At 41.3% G+C, this 23,699-nt stretch overlaps 2 protein-coding genes across 3 annotated transcripts in view; one reads left to right on the forward strand and one right to left on the reverse strand.

Annotated features, from left to right (window-relative positions):
• Positions 1-442: 442 nt before the first annotated feature.
• Positions 443-6,562, forward strand: mad2l1 (MAD2 mitotic arrest deficient-like 1 (yeast)). Its single transcript, XM_034856981.1, has 5 exons — positions 443-661; positions 2,053-2,199; positions 3,838-3,958; positions 5,869-5,972; positions 6,057-6,562. Exons 1-5 carry the CDS (start codon positions 598-600, stop codon positions 6,227-6,229), a joined length of 609 nt encoding a protein of 202 aa, XP_034712872.1. The 5' UTR covers positions 443-597; the 3' UTR covers positions 6,230-6,562.
• A 4,652-nt stretch (positions 6,563-11,214) lies between these two features.
• Positions 11,215-23,699, reverse strand: part of pde5ab (phosphodiesterase 5A, cGMP-specific, b) — a 48,499-nt gene continuing 36,014 nt past the window's right edge. For both annotated transcript variants that reach the window (XM_034856581.1, XM_034856580.1), the window contains exons 13-21: positions 22,594-22,719; positions 21,798-21,892; positions 21,232-21,319; positions 19,780-19,880; positions 18,825-18,902; positions 18,044-18,107; positions 12,799-12,873; positions 11,589-11,672; positions 11,215-11,439 (exon numbers count right to left, since the gene is read on the reverse strand). In XM_034856581.1, coding sequence (XP_034712472.1) covers positions 11,332-11,439; positions 11,589-11,672; positions 12,799-12,873; positions 18,044-18,107; positions 18,825-18,902; positions 19,780-19,880; positions 21,232-21,319; positions 21,798-21,892; positions 22,594-22,719 — 819 coding nt within the window. In that variant the 3' untranslated portion in view covers positions 11,215-11,331. The remainder of the gene's footprint in view (positions 11,440-11,588; positions 11,673-12,798; positions 12,874-18,043; positions 18,108-18,824; positions 18,903-19,779; positions 19,881-21,231; positions 21,320-21,797; positions 21,893-22,593; positions 22,720-23,699) is intronic.

Genomic DNA, 23,699 nt, shown 5'->3' on the forward strand with positions numbered 1-23,699 from the left:
AACATTCACCATTCACACACATTCATACACTGTGGCCGGGGCTGCCGTACAAGGTGCCACCTGCTCATCAGATAAACATTCACACACATTCACACTCCGATGCGCAGCACCGGGGGCAACTCGGGGTTCAGTGCTTTGCCCAAGGGCACTTCGACAACGACTCAAGGGGCGGGGATCGAACCACCAACCTTCCGATTGGCAGGCAACCGCTCTACCACTGAGCCACAGCCGCCCCTAAATGTACCCTAGGCCTACACATGAACATGTAAAATGTAATGTTGTTTACCCAATTAGGGGAAAGTAAGTGAGATTTTACAGTCTGTTAAATCCAACGAAATTACAGTAAAATAAAAGCAAAGTAATATTGAAAAATGAATTTCGGGGTGAAACCGGTGTAACGTTGAGTTGTTATGCACTGCCATCTAGTGCAAAGAAAATGGAAGCTTAGTTTGACACGTCATCAACCGTGCGCCGAAATTGCTCACGCATGCGCGAAGTGTGGGGCTAACAAATTTCAAACTGGACGGCGGGTAGTTGAAGCCTAGAACGCAAAAAACAAAGGTTCATTGTCACGAATATAGCCAAAAGTGTAAGAAAATGACTAGCACGTTGAAAGGAATTACTCTCAAGGGAAGCGCCGAGCTAGTAGCCGAGTTCTTTTGTAAGTAGTTATATTTATGGTTGTTTTCAGCTCGTTTCGAGAGCTTTCGACACGCATACACGCAGTGCTAATATGCTAACGTTACTAGCTGTGTGTGGTTTAGTCCACTCAGCACGCCATTACAATATCTTAAAATGTAGTCTGGAGCTCCAACTTAACTCAATTAGTTTTAGTCATTTTGTAAAATTTTGAATGCTAGAACGTGTTCGCATTGAAGTGTACCGCCCACTCCGGACCTTACGTAGCTTACGTTACGGTGAAAATGTCGAGCGTAACAAACGTAACGTTACCGTCAGCTTCACAGATGAGGGAAATTAGTTTTTTTGCAGCTGCACTCTGCTCAGACCTTATAATTCTTATTATACATACATTCATGTCTCAGACAGATTCCATACGTACAGAAATATAAAGCAAAAAAAGAATTAACGTCATAGCCTGTAGAAATAATTTAAGAATAGAAGTAAGTTAACGTATGGGAAACTAACTAGCTAGCTAGCTAACGTATTGGAAACTAGCTAGCTATACAGGGGACATTCTTCCGTTTACTGTTAAAAGTACGTTATGTTCACGGTACGTGCGTTTTAACGTGGTGCCAAATTCACGTTAACTTTTTGAGAGGGACGTTGGTCACCGTTTAACGTTGACGTTTCGAGTTGTTGCTAGGAAGCACGGCAGCATTCCTGGCTACGTAACGCTAACGTCAGTCGGTTTGCTAGCTTGCTAGGTTAGCTAGCTTGCTGTGATTCTAAGGCTACGTTGAAAAGCAGACCCACTGCAGCGGGAACATTGACATATGTTTCAAGGCTAAGTTAACTAACACTTTCCAAGTGGAGACAGTACGACAACGGAAATACGATACCGTGTATAACATGACATCCATTTATCAGTATACGTTATCAATTCATACTCGTCTACACCTGTAATTAAATGTTTTAAAAAGGGCAAGTGAACGCATCACGTAGGACACCCACAGATAATTTTTTAGTTGAAAAAATATCATTGGAAAACCACTTTAAAATGTAACTAATTATTTTTTGAATGCTGCCTTGATATCCAAGTTAATGTTAAATTTGTTAAGCAGAATGCTAAAATCAACAGAACTGAGTGCATGTTATATTTCATATTTTCCTCATTGTGCAGCGCTAGTTTTAGCAGGCTAAACAGTATGTCCATTCATTTCAATACATTTAATAGATTTTCACATAGCATATTTAGGCATGAGCCTATTTTACTGTATTTTTAATCAACCCAATGCCTTTTTATACTTCCCTGTGCTGTAAAGTTAGCAGATTTGAGTCCTGTTTAACTAAGCAACCTGGCTGTCTCTCTTATTATGACTACCCAGTTTTTGTCCGTCTTATGTCAAATTTGCTTCCCTCTTTCCAACACAGCGTTTGGCATCAACAGCATCCTGTACCAGCGGGGCATTTATCCTCCAGAGACCTTCAGCAGGGCCACCAACTATGACATGAGCCTTCAACTTACCACTGATCCCAAACTGAAGAACTACCTGACCAACGTGGTGTCCCAACTCAAAGGTAGCTTCAGCGGAGTGCTTCTGTATACCTTGGATGAGTCACATGTTTGCCATCTGCAGCCTTTCACTATGTACAACAATGGGAGAAGTGAACTCTGTAAGAAGAGCCTCATGTTGTCTGTTCATTTTTAAATAGACGATTGTAATGCAGAAATATGACATATCAGGGTTTTCCCTGCCATAGTAAGGTTTCCATGCAGCCCCTGAGATTGAGACTTTTCACTGACCTAATGATTGTAGATGGACTTCTTTAGGACATTTTGTTTTTCAAGCCTTCTGGGTGTTATTTATTATCTGCTCTAACTTTTCTAACGCTTTAGGCACGGATGTGGTGATAATACCCGTCCAAAATGATGTTAAAAAAAAAAGAGACGCAAGCGAAACAGACAACGAAAAGACACCAAATGACCACAAAGAGATAAAACAACCCCAAAGAAAACAAAAACTACCAAAAAAGAGACCCAACACAATTACAAAGAGACACATAATATACCGGGAAAATGCTTTTGTTTTATTGAAAGACGTCACACTTTCTTGAGGAAGGACGCCTAACCTCCCCGCCAAATACGCTCATCTAAAAGTCTTCCACAAAGCAAGGGAAAACACTGATATTACTATATTTAAAAACCATATGTCATATGCTATGTTGGCTTTTGTAAGAGTCCCCCTAGCTGACGGTGATGTCACGTAACCTTTGACCTTACGCCCTCTAGTTGCTCAAACTTCTAGCGATACACAGGAAACAGAAGAAGATACTTCACGTCGGAGTAATTATAAACCACAGTGTCACAGAATTAAACTCGCTAACAGTAATGGAAAACATTTTTAGCATTGTTTTTCAATGAAATACTTAATATTTAGCAATACAGAAATCCAGTAGAGACCTAATGTATTGTACAACAAGTGGCTCAGACTAATGCTTGGTGGCTGATTATTGTTATTATGATTGTTTTTACCACAAATAACTAGGGCTGGGGACCGATTTTCAATATTTTGACCTACCACCTTCAATATTTTGACCTATGCACCTACCAACTTGCCTCTAAACTATCGAGTATTTAAAAATGCCTCGTCATTATTCAAAACATAAGGAGCAATTGTCATCAGCGTTGGTGAGCCAATCAGCACGCAGCATGCTTCTACCTAGGTCTAATTCCTTAGATCACTGAGAGAGAAGGTGACTTTCACAGGCACAATAAAAACCTCAGTAGACAAAATATTTTATTCAAACTTGGGTTTGACTGCATATGCAATAGTCTAACAAACTCAGATTTATATGTATATTTTTGAATCTATATGAAAAGTTGTTGCATGAATAATCGGTTCAGAATTGAATCGTTAGCTTCTGAATCATAAGTGCCCAGAGATCCCTCCCCCCCCTGTCATTTACTGTCGCTCAATTCTTGTTACATTACTAATTAGCATAATCTAATTAAAAGAACAGGAAGCTGACTAATACTCCACTCTGAGAATGTAGGAAAACTGGAGTCCTCCTTAGTCTGAGTTATCCAAGTTTACTGAAGATAAATATGCAGCGTTGTATTGTGTTAGGTCCCATCCAGACTCTTCAGTGCCAGGGTGCACCCTCACACTAATGAGTCAGTAAATGTGTGTGTTCTGTGTGTGTTCTGTGTTGCAGAGTGGCTGTTTGAGTGCACCGTGCAGAAGCTGGTGTTGGTGATCACGTGTCTGGAGACCAACGAGGTGCTGGAGAGATGGCAGTTCGACATCGAGTGTGACAAATCAGCCAAGGAGAGCAGGTCAGCTCCGGAAAAGTCTCAGTTCCAGTAGTTAATATAGCAGCATTCTTTCAAATAGTCTAATAGGATTTTCAGACTAGGTTTTCTGTTGATTTTAAGTGATAAAAATGATATTAACCCTTATAGTTATGTACTATTTAAAGCTTCACCCTGCAGCATGAGGTGCCTTCACTGCTATCTCTCTATTTTGGGATGGGGTGGGGGTGGGGTGGGGGGGAGAAATGCTTTGGCTTGATTAAATTTCTTTAAACCAATCAAAACCGTCCTGGGTGCCGTCAAGCTCCCATAGACCCAAAGACTTGGAAATGAGCTATATAAATAAATATGACATTGACATATGTCAGCAAGCAACACATCATCACGGCTGCGTTGGAGATGGAAGATGATAGCAGAAGTGACACTGGTCTGTGTTTTTGTTTTATTCTTTTTAAATAAATGGCAGAGCAGGTTCTGAAAATAGGCTTTACACTTTTGATGATGTAATTTGAGGGAGCAAAAGCATTATCGGCTCCAAATATCTGCTCGAGACAATCAGCAGTCCGTACTGGTCATGGGCTTAGGCTATAAAGAAATTGGCATTAAAATAATCCATATCTGTCGATCCCTACTCTGTACCCTCTAGTGCTCCTAACAGTATGATAGTGTGTGTGTGTGTGTGTGTGTGTTACTGACAGGGATTGTCTTCAGAGTGAGTTCTGACTCTAGAGCAGGGGTCGGCAACCTGCGGCTCTTTGATCCCTCCGATGCGGCTCAGCTTTTAAAAAATACTTAATGAATATTTAATTAAAATGTATTTTATTTTAAGTTTGTACAGCAAATTAAAGACATCAAGTCAGCTGTGGCCTCCTCAACTGCCTGTGATGAATCTAAAGACTAAGGTGATAATGAACAAATGGCGTTGTTCTGCCGTTATGTAAACCCGACTGGACCACAAGAAGAAATGATTCAGTTGATCCCACTAAAAGGTCAAACGGGGGGGGGGGGGGGGGGGGGGGGGGGGGGGGGGGGGGGGGGGGGGGGGGGGGGGGGGGGGGGGGGGGGGTGTCAGTGGTACAGCCGGGGCACCGAGTATGACAGGCGCGCACAACGGCTTTGTGACTCCTGCAGAAGTCGCTGGACAGTAATTTTTTGACTTTTCACTGCATCCTGCACCAAGAAGACCTGTGTGCTCAAACATTTCCTCCGGAATGCACAGAAGTAATGAATGTTGTCTTCAGATTCTGAGCAAATTAGTGGCGAAAGGTTTAAATCGCCGTCGGTTCCGTTGGTTACTGGACGAGCTGGGAACAGCCAGAGTGGCTGGGAAAGCTCCACGTCTCGTGGACATGACAGCGCACCTGAACAACTGAACACAGCTCTTCAGGGTAAAGGACCCACAGCCCTGTGAGTCCTTTACCCTGAGGACCTGTGGAGGTTTTGCCATTTGAGCCAAGTTGACAGTGCAAGCCCTATTTTACTAAACCGTTAACCCAACGTTTTTTTTTTTTTTTCCGGAGTTAAAAATGTTTTGTTGCATGCAGAAATTATATTTTATTTTCTCTGCAGTTGTTCATTGATTTCATAAATGTAACACAGTATAGTTTGTTTATAAATAGCACAAAGGCAAAAAAAAAACGTTACATACAGTGTTCTTTCATTTAAAATTTCAAAAGGGTTTTGTGGCTCCCAGTGCTTTCTTTACTGTGTGAAACGGGTCCAAACGGCTCTTTGAGTGGTAAAGGTTGCCGACCCCTGCTCTAGAGTCTCAAAGTGTCTCCCCTGTTCTTTCTGACCGCCGTGGGAAATCTGTAGCAGGAAGAGTTACACATGTTGACGGCGGCCTTGAGCTCTCAGTTGGACTCTGCCTCACCCCAGAGTGTTGACACAGTGCTTTAGACCATGCGTGTTAACTGGGTTCTCTTGTGACCCAGCGCTCCCAGAGAGAAGTCCATCAAGACCATCCAGGACGAGATCCGCTCCGTTATCCGACAGATAACGGCCACCGTTACTTTCCTGCCGCTGCTGGAGACGCCATGTGAGTAACGAGACCCTTTTCTACCAACACGCTGTTCTGGATAACGGGCCGTTGACTCATCCTTTGCCCCCCCCCCCCCTCCAGGTGCATTTGACCTCCTCGTCTACACAGACAAAGACCTGGTAGTTCCTGATAAGTGGGAGGAGTCTGGACCGCAGATCATCGACCAATCGGAGGAGGTGCGCTTGCGCTCCTTCACCACCTCCATCCACAAGGTGAACAGCATGGTGGCGTACAAGAAGACCGACTCAGTGTAGATGTAAATATACCCCCCCCCCCCCTTCACCCTATGAGCTGTATATACAACCCAGCGCTGTCCCTTTTATAGAGTAGGTTTTACAGTGCCCTGTCTGCCTCTCTGTCCAGTATTCTGATCTTTGTCTCGCTTGTCTTTGACGAGGACGTGGCAGCCACCTGCTCTGTCCCCACTGATGTAAATATTTCTCATAAGCAGTGATTTCTCTAGTAGAACAACTGATTTCTTTAGTATTTTTCCCCCTTTCTCTCAAGTTGTCAACATCCGTTTTAGAAGCTAGTGGTTTATATGTAAAACTTTTATAAAACGTCATGAATAAATGTCTTTCACTAAGTTTGTTTTTGTGGTTTAACTGCTTTTGACCAGAAGGTGGCAGTACAACATAGTCACAGATGGTACACTTGCTGTAATGCTTTACAATTGGTCTCAGAATAATAGTATGTTTAAAAAAGTGCATAATGCTCAAAATCCTTTATCTTTTAATTCTATAATATCAACGAATACAATCGATTCCAAATTAAATGAAACTTGAAGTTTGTGTTCTGCCTTAACAGAAAGGGAAGAAAAGGAAAAAAAGGCTGTTAAAAAGAAAAAATAGCAGTACTTGGATTTTTCTTTACAAACTCAAACATGTACTGTATGAACTGAAGGTTTTGCTTTACTTTGAATCCCTGCACTAATATGTAGTTACATAACCGTTATTCCTGAGAACTGCTTCCCATCTGTGTTGCATGGAGTCACCTGTGGACAGGTATTCCAGCCCAGGACCATTGAACTACATCCCACAACCCCTCTGCATACAGAGCCAATCTGATGCGGTTCAAGATGCTGAATTAATCAATCAGGTGTAGAAAAGAGCGCTTTACCATTGCTGATTTTAGAGAAGAAAGACTGTGTATAAATAAAACTGGACACATTTTTACGCATGGAAGTTCTTTATAAAGCCCGACTTTTGCGAGGAATATTGCAACTGCAAATTTCCCTCTGCTTCACCCAGCTTTTTCTTGCGTCACAGGACAAGGACCCATGATTAGTGGATTTTCTGCCAATCCTCATTAAAGCCCCTTACATGATCTCCCAGGTTGGACAGGGGCCGTCTGGGTCATTTTCCGGTCTCTTCAGAGATGTTAGCATGGGTTCAAGTCTGGGCCACTCGAGGACCTTCAGCGTTGGCCCTGTATCTTTCACTGAGCAGAGGCCTCCGTCTAGCCACTCCGTCTTAAAGCCCGGAGCGGTGGAGCGTTGCAGTGACGCTTGTCCTTCTGGACGGTTCTTGCATCTCCACACAGGATCGCATGAGCTCGGCTAGAGACCATCAGGGTCTTGGTCACCTCTCCTTCAACACCCTTCTACCCCGTTGCTCAGTTACCCAGATGGCGAGCTCTTGGGAGAGTCGTGGTTGTTTAAAATTTCTTCCATTTAAGAATCATGGAGCCCTCCCATAATTTGGTTGCTTGGTTTTTAACAAAAAATGATGTTCTATTGTTGGCTGAAATGCAAGAGAGACGTCAATGTACTAAATCATAACATTATATGCCCTCAATTTAATGCAAACATTCCTTTGTCATTCAATTTGTGAAAAAATGTAAAACAATGGAAAAGTATGAACGTATGAGACGTGACAAATTCAAATGTTTTTTCTTTTATTGTGAATTGGTCCTATTTATCACAACAAGGCAGTGGAAAATGTTGACCTAGTTCTCTTTGAAATCGCAGGCCTACTCTTTGGCTCTTTTACATTTTGAAGAAAAGAAAAAAATTAATCTAAATTTCAAACACAAAACAGAACATTTCCAAAAGGATTTTTTTTTAAGTATGAAAACTACATTTACATTTCCTTTATAAAGAATTGTGTGCTCTTGACAAAATGACGACCTTACAATATAGAGACTCTAATAAATATTTAAAGCACAAATAAATATACAATAGTTAAGACAATGAGTGAAAAAAGGTACAAAATACTCAAACTAGAGTGTACTGTGGATGAAGACATATTTAACATCTTATCAAATTATTGTGATCCTATGTAAAGTTTATAGTAAGTACAATACATATGTATAATATCTACTGGTGCTGATCCCCAGAGATCTGGGTCCCACCATTCAGTGTTGCCCTAAAATTCACTACCTGTGAGAGAAATTGTTAGTGAGACTTTAAGAAAGCCAGTGTGCCTCTGTGCAAAAATAATAAAAATGGCTATTGTAATAAATATAGCTTAGTGCTGATTGGTATTTTCTCTGGTGAATGATAGATATGAAAGAACTGGGAAAATAGGAAGTCTCACAAAGTTTGAGGAAATTAGCATGACCTCTCAATCCAGGATTGTGTGTCATGGGAGTTGGCGAACAGCTGAAGAGATACTTAAAACCAGCTCTGTGTCATCTTTGTGTGGCCAGTGTGTTTAGCTCTTCGGCTTCCCTCCATGGTGCCTGTGCATCGAGGAGAGGAGCGAGCAGCCGAGGTCTCAGCAGACCTTCGCAGCTTTGCATTTTGCTAAATTAAATCCAGCTCTGTGTCATCTTTGTGTGGCCAGTGTGTTTAGCTCGTCGGCTTTCCTCCATGGTGCCTGTGCATCGAGGAGAGGAGCGAGCAGCTGAGGTCTCAGCAGACCTTCGCAGCTTTGCATTGTGTTAAAATAAGTGCCCACACTGCCATGACACAGAGCTGGATTTATTTTGATTTTAGAGCTGGATTTATTTTTGCAAAATTTCTCTTTACATGAGATAATGTTACAATTTGTTTTTGAGGGATATGACAACTTGGGTCTTATTTGTTTTAATAGATTTAGCCATCATTTCTATCATTTATGATACAAACTCACTACAGTTATTGATGAGATCTGGTGACGCTGTCAGAAAGCCAGATTATCCAAACCACTTTATTAAAAGTAAAACCAAAAGTGATCATGTATAACCCCTCGTAGCGCCGAACTAAGTCTAACTGTGATTGACTTTTACATTTTGGCTAATAATTTGGTCACCTTTGTTATATTATTCCAAAACAGGGTGACTAATATGCATTTTTGCTAGACTTTGAGCTTAGCTAGCAACACAGTCTGCGAATCGGCAGGAACCTTTTAGCCATGCTGAATGGATGGCTCTGTGGATGGCAATGCCCCTCCACCCAATGCCACTCCACCCAATGCTACTCCCCCCCCAATGCCACCCCACCCTTTTGACTGAAATATTTGACTCATTGCCATAAAACTTGTACAGACATTCTTGGTACCCAGAGGATTTACCAGAACTACTTTGGTGATCACTTTCCCGTTGAGCTACTCTGGGTAATGACTAAATATTTGCAAAACTAATGACATTACCATCATAATCGGCTGCACTTCTGTTTGGTACTAGTTACAGGGTACCTGGAGAGTATTAAAAAAGTCTTAAATGTAATATTCGAAAAGTCTTACATTTCTTTAGGAAGTCTTCCATTTTGTTCATAAAGGTCTAACGTGTACTGTCCTTCATCAGATTAAATAAATGTGTGTATCAAGTACTACAAGAACATGTTTTTTTAAGTTCAAGTGCTTGGTAAACAATTATTTTTATAGCCTAAAATCCATGCTGATTATCTATTACATCCTTTGCCAGTGTGTTCATGGAGTTGGTATTAAATATCATTCTAAATGGTGTTAAAAAGAGTTTAAAAAGACTTTAATTTAACTTGTGGAAACCTGGGGGTACCTTGTAGTTGGCTAGCATGCTAACACGCTAAACTAAGAACATGGGAAACATTATGCAGTACCTCAACACTGTACCCTGAACCTGCTAGCATGGCTCTTAGTCTTGTTTAGTGATGCATTCCCAGGCCTGTCCAACCTAATTATAATAATAAAGAGAGTAAGTACTAGTGCTTTTACTCCAAAATTCGTTATTCGAATATTTTGAATATTTAGAAAAATAAAGATACTCAAACAAATATTAGGCTTCCCTTAATATTCAAACCTGTTATGGTCATTTCTGTTTCTAAATGTCTTTGCTTGCAAATGTCGTCTATTCAGATTCCGAGGATTTTTCCCGCCTGGTAAAGTTGTAAGTCGCGAGCTTGTTAGCAAGGCTATTATTGGTCATCTGGGCTCCTGTAGATGAAGTTTGCGTCCTGGTTAGCACCTATGTTGTACACCAAAACAATGGCCGCGCCAACGCCTACCACAGCCACGCCTGGCGAGGACATTGAACTCTACACTCCTGATCATTGGATAGCAACGTGTGGCGCTTCTTTGGTTTCCCAAAGAAACAGGGATGAGTCACGAGTATGTGGACCAACAGATCCCGTGACGTCAAAATAAATGGAAGTCAATGGGATGCAGATGGCAGGCGATGGCTTCGTAGCATTAAAATGGCGCCATAGGAGCTACGCTTAGAGAGGAGAGGCTGACCCCCTTGTCAACACTACATCCCAGCAAGCTGGGAAAGGATGAGGGGTGGAGGGGAGGCAGGCCAGAATCAACTCCATGCTATCTCCTCCCCTGTGCCCGTCAAAAGAGAGCGCAGATTTGCAGACACGGTTCGTTTGCGACAATGTGAGGCCCATTAACGTGATACGATAAGAACGGAGGATAAAACCTGTCGTAGCATACTGTTTGTGTTGATCCAGGTCTGACTTTTAGTAAATAATAAAAAAGAACTGTGTATTTTTCTTCTGAAAACATCACTACCTGCCTATTGACTGATAAACTGCCCCCTGGTGGCCAGAACATACAACTTAAGGTTGATAGCAATCTAGGTCTTACTTAAGGCATTTAATGGTCAAAATAGTATTAATCATATTAAAGTATATTTGAATATTAGATTTTTGGCAAAATTCAAAGCCCTAGTAAGGACAGACACCTTTGAAAATAAGACCAAAGTTGTAAAAGAAATGGAATTATTGTTAATGTGTGAAAAAATCGGATGAAACGATGTGAAGATGCCTTTTACTGTTAAACCAAATCTAGTGTTTTTTTCATCAGAAAATCTTTTCCTAGTCGGGAAATTATTTTTGGGCCACCATACGTACACAAATCTCAATTGTTAATTTAGATATCGTGCTATTTTCGTCCGATTTTGAGAGACCAGGTTGGGCCAGGAGAACCCTGGACATTGGGATCCCACCACGCTGTTAACCAGCACCTTTCTCACACTCCTCCGCCAAACGCTTCCACTGCTGCCGGTTGATCTGACACCCTTCCAACAGCGGGGAGCAATGCTCCGACATGCCAGCCAATGTCTGTGAGAGCAAAGAAAATATTTTAATGAACTACAAAAATACAAAATTCATTCATCTTTCCAGCAAGCGGGAAATAACAAGATGAAATTCCACCCTTGGCAGCTATGCATTCTATCACTAGTCACCGCAACTTATTTGGGTTGAATTACCTCATATAACTGAATGCAGATGGCATCAATGAAGGACACCTGCATGCTGGGAATCTTATCTCTTTTCTCACGATTCATCAGGTCCTGAAGTAAAGGGATGAAAAAAAAAGTGCAAAACTGATGACACTTTAAAGCCTGTGAACACACACAAAGGTTATCTCAGTTATTCTGGATGGTTAGACTTCTGCTTAGCTTGAGGGAGGGCTGCAGCTTTCATGGGAATTTAACAGGTCACAAATTTTCAGCTACCAGTAAGAATGATAAAGGCGTCATTTGTCCTGCCCTGACAGTTGCAACAAACCTATCAAGAGCATCAGGGAGATGTTAATCAGTCAGTCGAAAAACTCCCACACAGTCCTGGGAAGAGGTCTAATCAGCCAGATGAACTCAAACAAAACCAATATGACGTTCTTTTGATGGATGGCATTTCAAGGAGCTTTTCCAAGTGTCTAAATGGACACTCCATGATCTTAGATTAATGACTTCATTAACAGATCAGAGATATACTGTAGGGCTGAAACCGGCAAATGGCTAAGACCGATGACGTTGAGGTTTGAACCACCAGACCAGAACACAGGACCTTCTTCCTGTATTTACTTTCTTGCTTCCGCCCCCCAGACATATCCGACCAATCAGAGGGATTTTATTAACGGTAATTGTTATCGTCAACATTTTTATCTCGGTTTAGCGTTACACCGGCAATAGTTACATCCCTTTTTGAACATAACTTTAAAACATGGCTTAAAAACACATGAACTGCCATCACACATGCATGCTTGTCCTGTCTGCTCTGCTTGGCTTGGTTGTCAGATTTTATCCCTTCTGGTTTTATCTAACTTCTGTTATATAATGTCAATTTATGTTTTCATGTTTAACTTGTGCTGATTGTCTACTCACTTAATTTCAATATGTCCTACTTTGCATGATGCTGCCTTACTCAATTGCTTTCTATAGCTGTTCATGTATTGCTTTCTCTGGTTCTAATTTGTCATGTGTGTGTGTTTTTCTATTGGCTAATTTAACATCAGACTGAGGGACAACAGTTGAAAATGAGCATTTTGCCCAGCAATGGAACATCTTCAGTAAAGTTGATCTATGTTTATTATAAAAAAAATTAAAAGTGGACCAATAACGGATCCCTGAGGCACACCACAGCTTGTGTACTTCTTACAGAGGTTTTTGTTATACAGAGGGGACACAATGCACTTACACTGGGCTCAATGTTCAGCTCTCGTCTCTCCTTGTCCCCCTGTTCAAAGAACTCAGTGGCTACTAGCTCCGCAATCTGCAGAGAGAAGACACTGATGAGTTCAAATAACATCTTTAACCTAAAGCATTGTTGATTTGAAAATTCAATGGACTTTCAGATAATGAAACTTATAGAACTTCTATATTTGTACTTTTGACAATATTATTATATTATTATTATATATATATTTTCATTCCAATAGCGTTTTACTACATGCAAAAACTGGTAAAAGTAGTTTTCTTCCTATATCCACAAGTTAGACCAAGGACAGAACAGAAGCAAACTATTAATGTATCACAACAAGAAAAAGACATCAAAGGTTATAAAATTGCCTATAGCATGAAAAAATCACTTTTTCTTGGATTTGGGGTGTTAATTTGTGTCTCTGGTGCTTCCACACTCATACACACACCCATGCTGTTTTGAGTGAGATCCGGTTTCTGAATGTCCTCTGTCTTCAGTCTCTGGGTGAGCTGTTCAACGTCTGAGATTTTGTTGATATAATATCTCGTTAATGTCCTTTGCGTGGGGTGAGTTGTTAGGGTAATACTGACATTTGACATTAGGGGGTGTGTTTGTGTGAGACTTTATAAGCCAGATGTGCATGCATGTCAAGGAGGGTCATGAGATTCATGGTTAGATGATGACGGGGATCCATTTAAAAGTTTGAGGGGGGGGGTAAAATGCAAAAGAAATTTGTTTTCTGGTTTTGCAATAAACGTTTTTAAAAGGCTCTGAACAAACACGACGTAACACCATGCAACTTTGGGTGAGTCAAGGTTGATTCCGCACAACCACTTTAGAATAAGGGAAAGTCAAACTTTCGTTTAAAAGCGTTGTTAGCTGCTCTATACATGCTAAAAGTAGTGATTATTTACATGGAGTCTGGTGTCGATATGCTGCTCTATAAATGCGTAAAGTAGTTATTGTTTACATTGAGTCTGGTGGCGATATGCTGCTCTGTACATGCTAAAAGTAGTGATTATTTACATGGAGTCTGGTGGCGATATGCTGCTCTATACATGCTAAAAGTAGTGATTATTTACATGAGAGTCTGGTGGAGATATGCTGCTCTATACATGCTAAAAGTAGTGATTGTTTACATGGAGTCTGGTGGGGATATGCTGCTCTATACATTCTAAAAGTAGTGATTGTCTACATGGAGGCTGGTGGTGATATGCTGCTCTATACACGCTAAAAGTAGTGATTATTTACATGAGAGTCTGGTGGAGATATGCTGCTCTATACATGCTAAAAGTAGTGATTATTTACATGGAGTATGGTGGAGATATGCTGCTCTATACACACTAAAAGTAGTGATTATTTACATGGAGTATGGTGGAGATATGCTGCTCTATACACACTAAAAGTAGTGATTAATTTGCATGGAGTCTGGTGGAAATATGCTGTTCTATGCACGCTAAAAGTAGTGATTGTTTACATGGAGTCTGGTGGAGATATGCTGCTCTATACACACTAAAAGTAGTGATTGTTTACATGGAGTTTGGTTGGGATATGCTGCTCTATACATGCTAAAAGTAGTAATTATTTACATGGAGTCTGGTGGGGAAATGCTGCTCTATACATGCTAAAAGTAGTAATTATTTACATGGAGTCTGGTGGAGATATGCTGCTCTATACATGCTTAAAGTAGGGATAAGTTGAATTCACAGCTGCCGGGGATATCGTTCTCGCTCAATACGATTTTTTTTCACATTGGTTTAGTTACACCATTGCATGAAAAAATAGAGTCCAGGTTAAACAAAAAACCCCGCAAACTTACAATTTAAGGTTACACAGATTCTACTTTTCAAAATCGGCGTTTTTTTCTGTCTCTTGATTTGGACGGGACTCCATCCGTAGTAACTATGCAAATCAGACTGCTGCTCTGATATTGTACTTAACCTTGGAAACTGGCGTATTTGTGGCTGTTTAAATTTCAGTGGAGGCATTTTAATCAACACCTAGGAAGCTGATTATAGGAACGACGTTGGGACATTCTACCATGGAGAAGACATGATGCTTATCCTGCTGTCCAACTTTAACAATGCAAATGGACTGGAGAAGAACCAGATAGACCGAGATATACACAGAAAGCAAGAAAGAACAAATGCAACAACTTAAAGAAACAAGAAAAACAAAAGCATGCAAGACTGAAGGATCGTAAGAAGTGAAAAAGTAGGTATGTATGAAGGCAAGTCGGGAACAAAACAAAGTAAAATCGAGTACTAGAGAGAGAGAGAGAGAGAGAGGTAGTCACTCTAAATTAATAGTCTCCCTCTGTTTACAGAGAGGTCAATGAGATTTGACTGCAGCCTCGGGCTGGTTTCACTGTTGGTTTTACTGTGTGAGTGTGTGTGTGTTGAAGCCATCTGGAGCTCCCTGAGATCTGTAATAAAGGCTCAGTACTACGGAGCTGCAGGGGGACTCAGTCAGGGAGACAGCTTACTAGAGCGGAATAAAACCAACATGAAACGAGGCGAGTTTTAACCAGTGAGGCTAAGAAGCTTTGTCTTTATTTACGCTGACATTGTCAGTCAGAACAGCAAAAAACCTGTCTGCAGAGCAAATTTACTCCATGACTCCATTGCCTTTTTGTAATTACGGGTGACGACCTGCCAGAGCTCTTTATTATGTTATATTACGGAGTGTAATTTAATCTTTTGTCCTTACTTTATTTCATCTTAAATAGCTCATTGAAACATTGCACCGAAACTAACAAATACATTTGTACTTCATTTTAATTTGAGTCACAGCTGCTGGGATGGAGGCTGATGGAGTTTTCAGATAGATGTACTGGCATTTATTAAAGTTCATAAATATGTGCTTCCACAAAGGTTCATTACCCGAATGAACACTGTGAACTGCTCTGGGAAGGATGGAGGTAATTGGTAATTATTTCAGAAATTGCCTGATCATTTCATTTCTCTTTTAAAGTGTGCTGATTGTGCGAGACAATTAAAAAACAAATGTGGAATGTAGGTCACTAAATTCCATTTTCCAAAGGCTTTGGACTTTTTTCTAATCTTAACTTGTTGTTTGATTGTCTAAACGTAACTGTCGTAGACGCAGGACAGTCAAATTTTTGTAGGCTAAACGGAACTGCAACAACCTCTGAAAAGACCGAAACCTCACACTTTCATAGGACATCATACAAAATGTTGTGCATAGGTTTTTTTATTCAATATCATACGAGCCTGTGCACGAGAATGTGTTGACAAGATTAGAGCATTATCACGTTGACACGTTAAAATATGGGTTCAAATCTCATCTGAAAACTAAAATGGAACTCCAATGTTGATCCATTCAGAGGACAAAGAGGAAATAAATCTCCCTTCAGTTTTGGCAGATGAGAGTGTGTGTAAGCAAGCGAGCATGTTTACTCCCTGAATGTATTTTAAGAGGTGTCATCTGAGGACAGGGGCACAGCTGTTTCTATTAATGAGCACTCCCTTGTGTGTGTGTGTGTGTGTGTGTGTGTGTGTGTGTGTGTGTGTGTGTGAACAATATAAAGTGATGCGCTTCTCTCAAAAATACCTTACGTAATGTTCTGCCTCTAGGCGTCTCGCAATCACAACAATGGATGGTAATTACAGACTTTTGATGACGTTGGGAAATTGCATTGAATTATGGGAGTTGTATTTCAATCGCCGATTAGAATGGGCAGGGATGAGTGAACATATGCGTGCTGCAGAAGAAACAGCAGCATTGCGGTTACTGGGTGTAGCTCTTTCTGTGACATTGGAAGATGAAAAAAAATAACCCTAGAACGTATCATCTGGGCGTGTTTTGACCGAAGAAAGAGTACCTAGAGGGGTCAAAGGTTATACGTCGCCACTGGCACACGACTAAATGAAACGTCCCGTGTCATTGAAGTAATGGGTTTGAACATTGTTGGGAACATTGTTGGGATAGTGAAAGTACACAACTCAAGAACAATCGAAGGTATAGTCGTTTTTAGACATTTTAACGCAGAAAGATTATATCTTGTACATGCTTTGTTAAAGCAACACTAGAGAACCTTTCCCTCTTTGGTCCCCCTATAAATGGGAAGCAGAATTGTCCATTACATTACATTATGCAAGTTTGCCAGATCAGGTAATGTAATGGGCAATTCCTCTCCCAACCTGTAGGGGGACCAAAGCGGAGAAAGCTCTCTAGTGTTGCTTTAAAAGCAAGAAGTAGTAGAGAAGGAGTAGAGAGCCGAGGTAAAAGAAATCAGGCTGCCTGGCAACAGTTGCTAACATCCATGAGGAACACTGACGTACCGCCAGAACGGCATTGGTGTCTTTATTAACGCGACTGTTGCTCATGTCCAAGTTGACATGACATGTCATCAACACACTGTTTTTTACAATGCGATCTTGTGTTTTTTTCACACCCTCCCTTTAAAGCCGTTTCACTCCCCATCCCTACATGAAGACTCTTACAGATGTTTGCACACTCGGCCAGTCTTCCCAGCAGTCCTTGCAGCGAGTTCCACATCTGGGGACAACTGGCTGTTAACAGTAGTCAGTGTAGTTGAGTTTAGGTGTCCCACAGGGTTTCACTGTGGTTGTTTTTAGTCAGTTTTAAATGGCTTCTTTAAACCTTTTGGGGTTTTATTTTCTATGATGGCTACGGAACGTTTTTACCGACGTTTTTTTAAAGGGTTTTATGTAAAGGCGGGAATCACCAGACTAATTTTTCTTAATTTCAAATGACGTCCCCAAAAGGAAACTTATCAACATCTGTTTCATCTAAAAAGAAACATTTCTCTGTTTGTTCATCTCACTTCAATGTTGTTGCTGCAAAATGGGACAAACTGACCACCACATATATAATATATAATATATAATAAAAGACCCATACTTGGCGCCTGTGTATCGATACAGTATTGCCACTGAAAATATTGCGATACTTTGTTGTTAATTTCTTCCCCCGCACCCCTAGTTTTATGTCAACCAAACTGTAATGAGAAGACTTTATAAAACATGCAATAATACAGTTAAAGCTATTTGACTTTTTCAAAATAAAAGCATGTCAATTAACAATCCCACTGGCCTTTGAGATGTGATTCTCTGTTTCCAGTTGTGGATTTTTTCAAAATGAGTTTGAAACTATTGGACTACAGCAACCAGAAGTCGAGAGGAATGAAATTGCATGCCGGAGAAGACTAAACACTGCAGATCAACACAGATAGATAGATAATTATGGGATGTTTTACCCTTTTTTGCACTGGCCAGGGCTTGGTGATGGCTGAGATGTCACATGCAGTCATCAGCATTGACCTGAAGAGAGAGAGACAGTGACACACATTGACCTTCGGATGATTCAATCAATAGTGGCTCCTCAACACACACACACACACACACACACACACACGGCCACGTCTAAGCATTATGAGTCAATTTATGGTTGTGGAAGTCAAGCATTATCCTAACTTGTGTGTTTAAAATCACTAACTGCCTTTCAGAAACAACTCATTTCTGGAATTCTGAGAAAGTAAAGCTGCATCTAATGCACAAACCTTTGACATGTATCAGTAATACTTTGCTTTATGACGGATTTACTGCTTAATATAGAACAACAAACATTCATTTTACAGATCTGGCTAGAAAGACACATAGTTGGCAAGTGTTTTGAGTTTTGGAGGATTGCCTGGAAATCCAGACCCAAATCTGAAAGATTAAAGGTCTGGCATCGAGTAATGAAAGTCGGCCATCTCGAAGCGTGCATTAGAAAATCTCCCTGCACGCGATTGGATAACACTACAACCAATCAAAACAACACACAGGGTGACGTATCCAGAGCCCCGTACGCTTAGCAACCAGCGGAGCTAACTGGTAGATTAGACTGTTGTCATCTGTTCAGCTCGGCTCTGGCCCCGCCTACACCAGACACACCGATGTGATTGGTGCAGCTCGCCTCTGGCCCCGCCTATATCAGACACACCGACGTGATTGGTCCAACTCTCGAGGTAACGCTGGATTTCCAGGGTAACTCACCTGAGTAACTCTCTGTGATCTTCGTCCTCCCAAACAAACTGGCTGTTCTTGGTGAGCTCAAAGAACTCACCACGCCTCCTAACACACACACACACACACACACACACACACACACACACACACATAATAATTATCTTCATTCAGTATTTATTATCTACCTCCTCTACCACCCACTGTCTAGACTGAAATAGAGATTAGATCAGAGCTGAAATCACAGAGTTAGAGGAATGTGAACAAAGACCATTGTAATGTCCCTTGCGTGATTAATAAAGTATAAATTAATATTACACGCTACTCTCACCATTCACCCCCCAGACTCTGACAACACTCATTAATACTGCGGTGAGTAAAAATCTATACTGTCACAGCCCTAAATCCCCAGACCTGGCACTGTGAGCTATATGTTGCCTCTTAAAAGACTACGTCCATCTATATATACATACAGTCTATAATCCTACATATACACATACATCTACATCTTACAACTATGTAACCACAGATTGCGTGTACATTTTCTCTTGTTTTGCATTTGTCTAGCATGCTGTGCATTTCTAAATCATATCTAGTTAATGAACTCTTTGCATCAGAATTGGGTTTTAATTGCGAGCTGGAAAGGAACTCCTGATGTCAATTTGCCCTACGCTAACTCGCTTACTTATGATTAACACAGCAATATCACTTACAAAAAATGCAGTTTAAACAAGCTGAAATATTAAGTAAAAAAGGGACTTTTTGTATAATAGCAATATGTGACAAGTAATACAGACATATCAGCATACAGGAATGAAGAGAAAGGATGCTTTGCTGTATTCTGGAGATAAAAAAGCGAGATTACGACAGCTCTGTGGAGAGTTGATTGCATGTAGTCACTATCCTCTGCCCAAATGGACTTTTCTTCCTCTCCCTCACCCCTCTCCAGTAAGATTTCCATCTGGGCTTGACATTTGGTACCTACTTCATGTACAGGGCCAGGTCAGTGGCAAGAATAGCCCTCTCGATCATCTTCAGAGTGGCTTTGTACTCGTCCAGGGAGAGGCCGCTCAGGATCTGGTTTCCCTAGAGAGAGAGAGAGAGAACAGCACAAACAGCTCGGTATTTTATTGAATGTCTACACTTACATACATGAGGGTTTGACTCTCTGTGTGTGTGAGTGTGAGTTAGAGAACTCTTGTTAAACTACATTTCTACAGTCCAAACGAAAGGGAATACAGTATACTCGTGGGGTCCGGACAGCTTTTGTGTCCAGACAAAATGCTGGACACCAAAACTTTAAATGGCTGTTTGAGGGTTAAGACTTGGTTTTAAAGTTAGAATTAGGTTATGGTTAGGGTGAGGGTAAGGGTTAAGGTTAGGCATTTGGTTGGGATAGTTATGGTTAGGGTAAGGGTTAAGGTTAGGAATTTGGTTGGGATAGTTATGGTTAGGGTAAGGGTTAAGGTTAGGCATTTGGTTGGGATAGTTGAGGTTAGGTTAGGGTAGAACGCAGTTCCCTGGGTGGGTTAGAGTTAGTTGGGATAGTTAAGGTTGGGGTGAGGGTTGGGGTTAAGGTCAGGTATTTGGTTGGGATGGTTAAGGTTAGGTTAGGGTAAAGGTTAAGGTTAGGCATTTAGTTGGGATAGTTAAGGTGCATTATGTCAATGACGGGTCCCCACAAAGATAGTTAGACGCACTGTGTGTGTGTATGTGTGTGTGTCAAGCCGCAATGGGGTTAAGTGGTGCTGTGGAGTGCATTTAGAGTTTGTTTAGAGGCCATAAAGATCAGAGCAGGCTGTAAGTCACTAGATTTTATCGGGCTGTCAGAGGATTCTGGGTAGGCTAGCAGCTAGAAAATGAACACAATAGGCATTATTCTTCTAAGGCCTGTGAACCGCCACTAGCACGCCATTCTTTCCCTGTGTAGAAACGGTTAGCAGTGACCAATTTAAAGATGACCATTCAAGGTGCTCTCAGCCTGATTTTAGTTTTATGTGACATACACATCAAGGATCACATTGTTTATATAAAGGCTATAACTCTATTGTTTTAGGGTTCCAAGGCTTTGTGTACAAGGTTTCATCTTACCAGGTTTAGAGATATAAATCTCAGAGATAACTACCTTCACCCTAATATTAGTTGCCAGACCTTCCTCCACAGCGCTGCGGAGGAAAACGCGCTCTGGTTTACTTTATTTATTCCTTTAAACCAACCAATCATAGAGGTGTTCTGGGTGTAACATGCAATCAACCAATCAGAGGTCATCTCCCATTCCCATTAACAGCCAGGCGTGTTTGGACCTTGGAGCATCACTGTTATGATGGTGGATTTGTAATATTTGTAATCTTCTGCATGTGTGTTTGCTGCTGCGCTTCACTGTGTGTGTTCCCTGGGTGCAAGATAGGACCCTATATGTGTGAGGGTGTGCACCTACAGAGCTGTTGAGGATCATGAGGCACTGGTCGAAATGGTGATGCTCCATGGTGGAGTGGCAGTAGAGCTGGGCCAGTGGATGGTCACTCCTGGACACACACACACACACACACACACACAAGTGAGAAATACAATGTGCTCCTATGCTTGCATATAGAGCTCAACAATGCCCGTCCACTTTTTTAATGCTTCTGGTTCTGGAAGTGTTTTTCCACTGAAATTTCATGAAATGCTGATATAAAGAGTTTTTACGTCTGGAACCAAGCCAAGCACCAAGAGAAATCTTGAGCATAAAACATTTGATTCGGCACAAACAACATTTTGAAAATGACAAAAAAAGCCAAAGGTACAAGACGGTGAACAGAAACTTCAGAGACTTCTATGGCAGTAGCCATTTCCTACCGACTACTAGCTTTTACAGTAGCAGAAACCTTAGTTACCCAACCTCGTAGCTCGCGGTCAGTCTACCCCAGATGTTTAGACACTATGGATGATAATCTAAACAGGATTTTGACTCCCATATTCAATCGTACATACACTCCTGTGACTGATGCTCTCCTACTGTACCTCTGGATGTAGGAGTTGTTGACACCTCTGTGGTCCAGATCGTGGCAGAGAGTAGCAATCATCAGAGCCAAGACCTCCAGATCGCTCAGGTAATTCTGTCAAGGGATGGACCAGCGAATCAAGTCAGAGATAAGGATGGGAGTAAAAACACACACACACACACACACACATACATATACATAAATACACATAGCCCATTAGCTAAATGGGCTAATGGGTTAAATCAAATGTCTATTCAACATTACTGCCAGGTTCAAACCATTGTCAAAAGGCTCCAAAGACATTATAGGCTGTAAGGTTGATAGCTGACATTCTGCAAAACCTTAATTAATGTTACTTCACCATAAGAAACAATCTGCGGAGACTTCTGACTTTATAGATTTATTCTTACTTTTTGTTCAAAATTATAATTGCAGGGTAACGCATATGTAATCTAGCTTGGAAATCCAGACCCAAATCCGAAAGATTAAGGGTCCGGCCTCAAGCGTGCGCTTGAAAATCTCACTGCACGCACTTGGATAACACTACGACCAATCACAATAACACACGGGTTGACGTATCCAGAGCCTGGCGAGCTTAGCAACCAGCCGAGCTAACTCGTAGATTAGACTGTCGTCATCTGTTCAGCTCACATCTGGATCCAATGTGATTGGTGCAGCTCGGCTACAAGGGCATAGCTTATGAGCAACATTACTCGATGCTAGAGCAACTCGCTGAGCAAAATTGAAATTCACCCACTTGCAAACAAACCCTAACAGGATTTTCCTGGTCCTAGGCAGTGATTGGCTACACTGACCTGAAAGCGTCCTGACTTGAGGAGGGCGAACATGCTCTGGGCGGTGTTGAAGGCGTGCCTCCAGTTGTGATAGACAACATTCTTCCTGTAGTTCTTCTTCACACTTAGAATCCACTTGAGTAAATTCTAAAAAATAAAAAAAGAAGACAAAAAGTGAAAGAGCACGAGAGGATTTATTCATCCCTTGTGAGTGACTTTTACAGAGCTGGATGTGCACCCGCAAGCACAATATTTATTGATGTAATAAAGGCCAAAAAACTCAATTTGAACTCAATGCTCCTTTACAAGACAGTGCCTTCATCAAGCCATGGCCCCACATTTCAAATCAACAAAAAAACAATCAGCAAAGAGTTAACTACGATTAAAATAAGCTCATACGCAGACGACATCATACTCTACTAACAGAACACACAAGTCTCAAAACCGTTTGGTTCTCGGTTCAGAGCGCGTGTGTGTCACACGGTTCAACGCATGTAGTAAGCCACCATGATGTATGTAAGGTGTGTTTAATCAAATTATACCAAATGAACTCAAATATGCTACTAGGTCATGGGAATGTGGAGGTAGCATGGTACAGCCAGCTAATCTGGCTATTTTTTGGGGGGAACCAGGGCAGTTAGCCATGTTTTTCCTGGAGGTAATCCAGCCTTGAATTGAGTTCTTGTTACTGTTACTTTACTATCATTGAACCTAACCTTGATTTTGAATTGTTCGCATTTGAATTTAGCATTGACATGCAATGTGTGACTTAAGAGAAACTAAAAGCAAATGTCATTACTTATCTGAAAGTGAAGACTCAGAACTCTGACAGAAAATCAATGCTCTGTGCTTCGTTCGTCTTTGCTACACGACATGAGCAAATCTAAACTCAACTATTTTCATTTTCGTTAACCTCCAGCCAGGCTGTGATGCTCGGGGTGGTCGGCGTGTCAGCTGGCAGCCCGCTCTGCTGGAGGGCTCCAATCTCCTCCAATCAAAGGCTCTCTTTAGGAGACCTCTAGCCGCAGGCACTCCACAGGTCAGCCACCAACACACAAGGACCGCTTCACGTGGAGTGCGTGCTGAAGACGTAAGCCAAAGCCAGCAGTGAGCAGTGGGGGGGGGGG

Source organism: Etheostoma cragini, chromosome 19, assembly GCF_013103735.1.
Source record: "Etheostoma cragini isolate CJK2018 chromosome 19, CSU_Ecrag_1.0, whole genome shotgun sequence".
Lineage (NCBI taxonomy): Eukaryota > Metazoa > Chordata > Actinopteri > Perciformes > Percidae > Etheostoma > Etheostoma cragini.

Coding starts and splice junctions, on each gene's coding strand:
- mad2l1 (XM_034856981.1), top strand. CDS start 598: ATGACTAGCACGTTGAAAGGAATTACTCTCAAGGGAAGCGCCGAGCTA. Junction 2,200..3,837: donor CGTGGTGTCCCAACTCAAAG/GTAGCTTCAGCG, acceptor TCTGTGTTGCAG/AGTGGCTGTTTGAGTGCACC. Junction 3,959..5,868: donor AAATCAGCCAAGGAGAGCAG/GTCAGCTCCGGA, acceptor CTTGTGACCCAG/CGCTCCCAGAGAGAAGTCCA.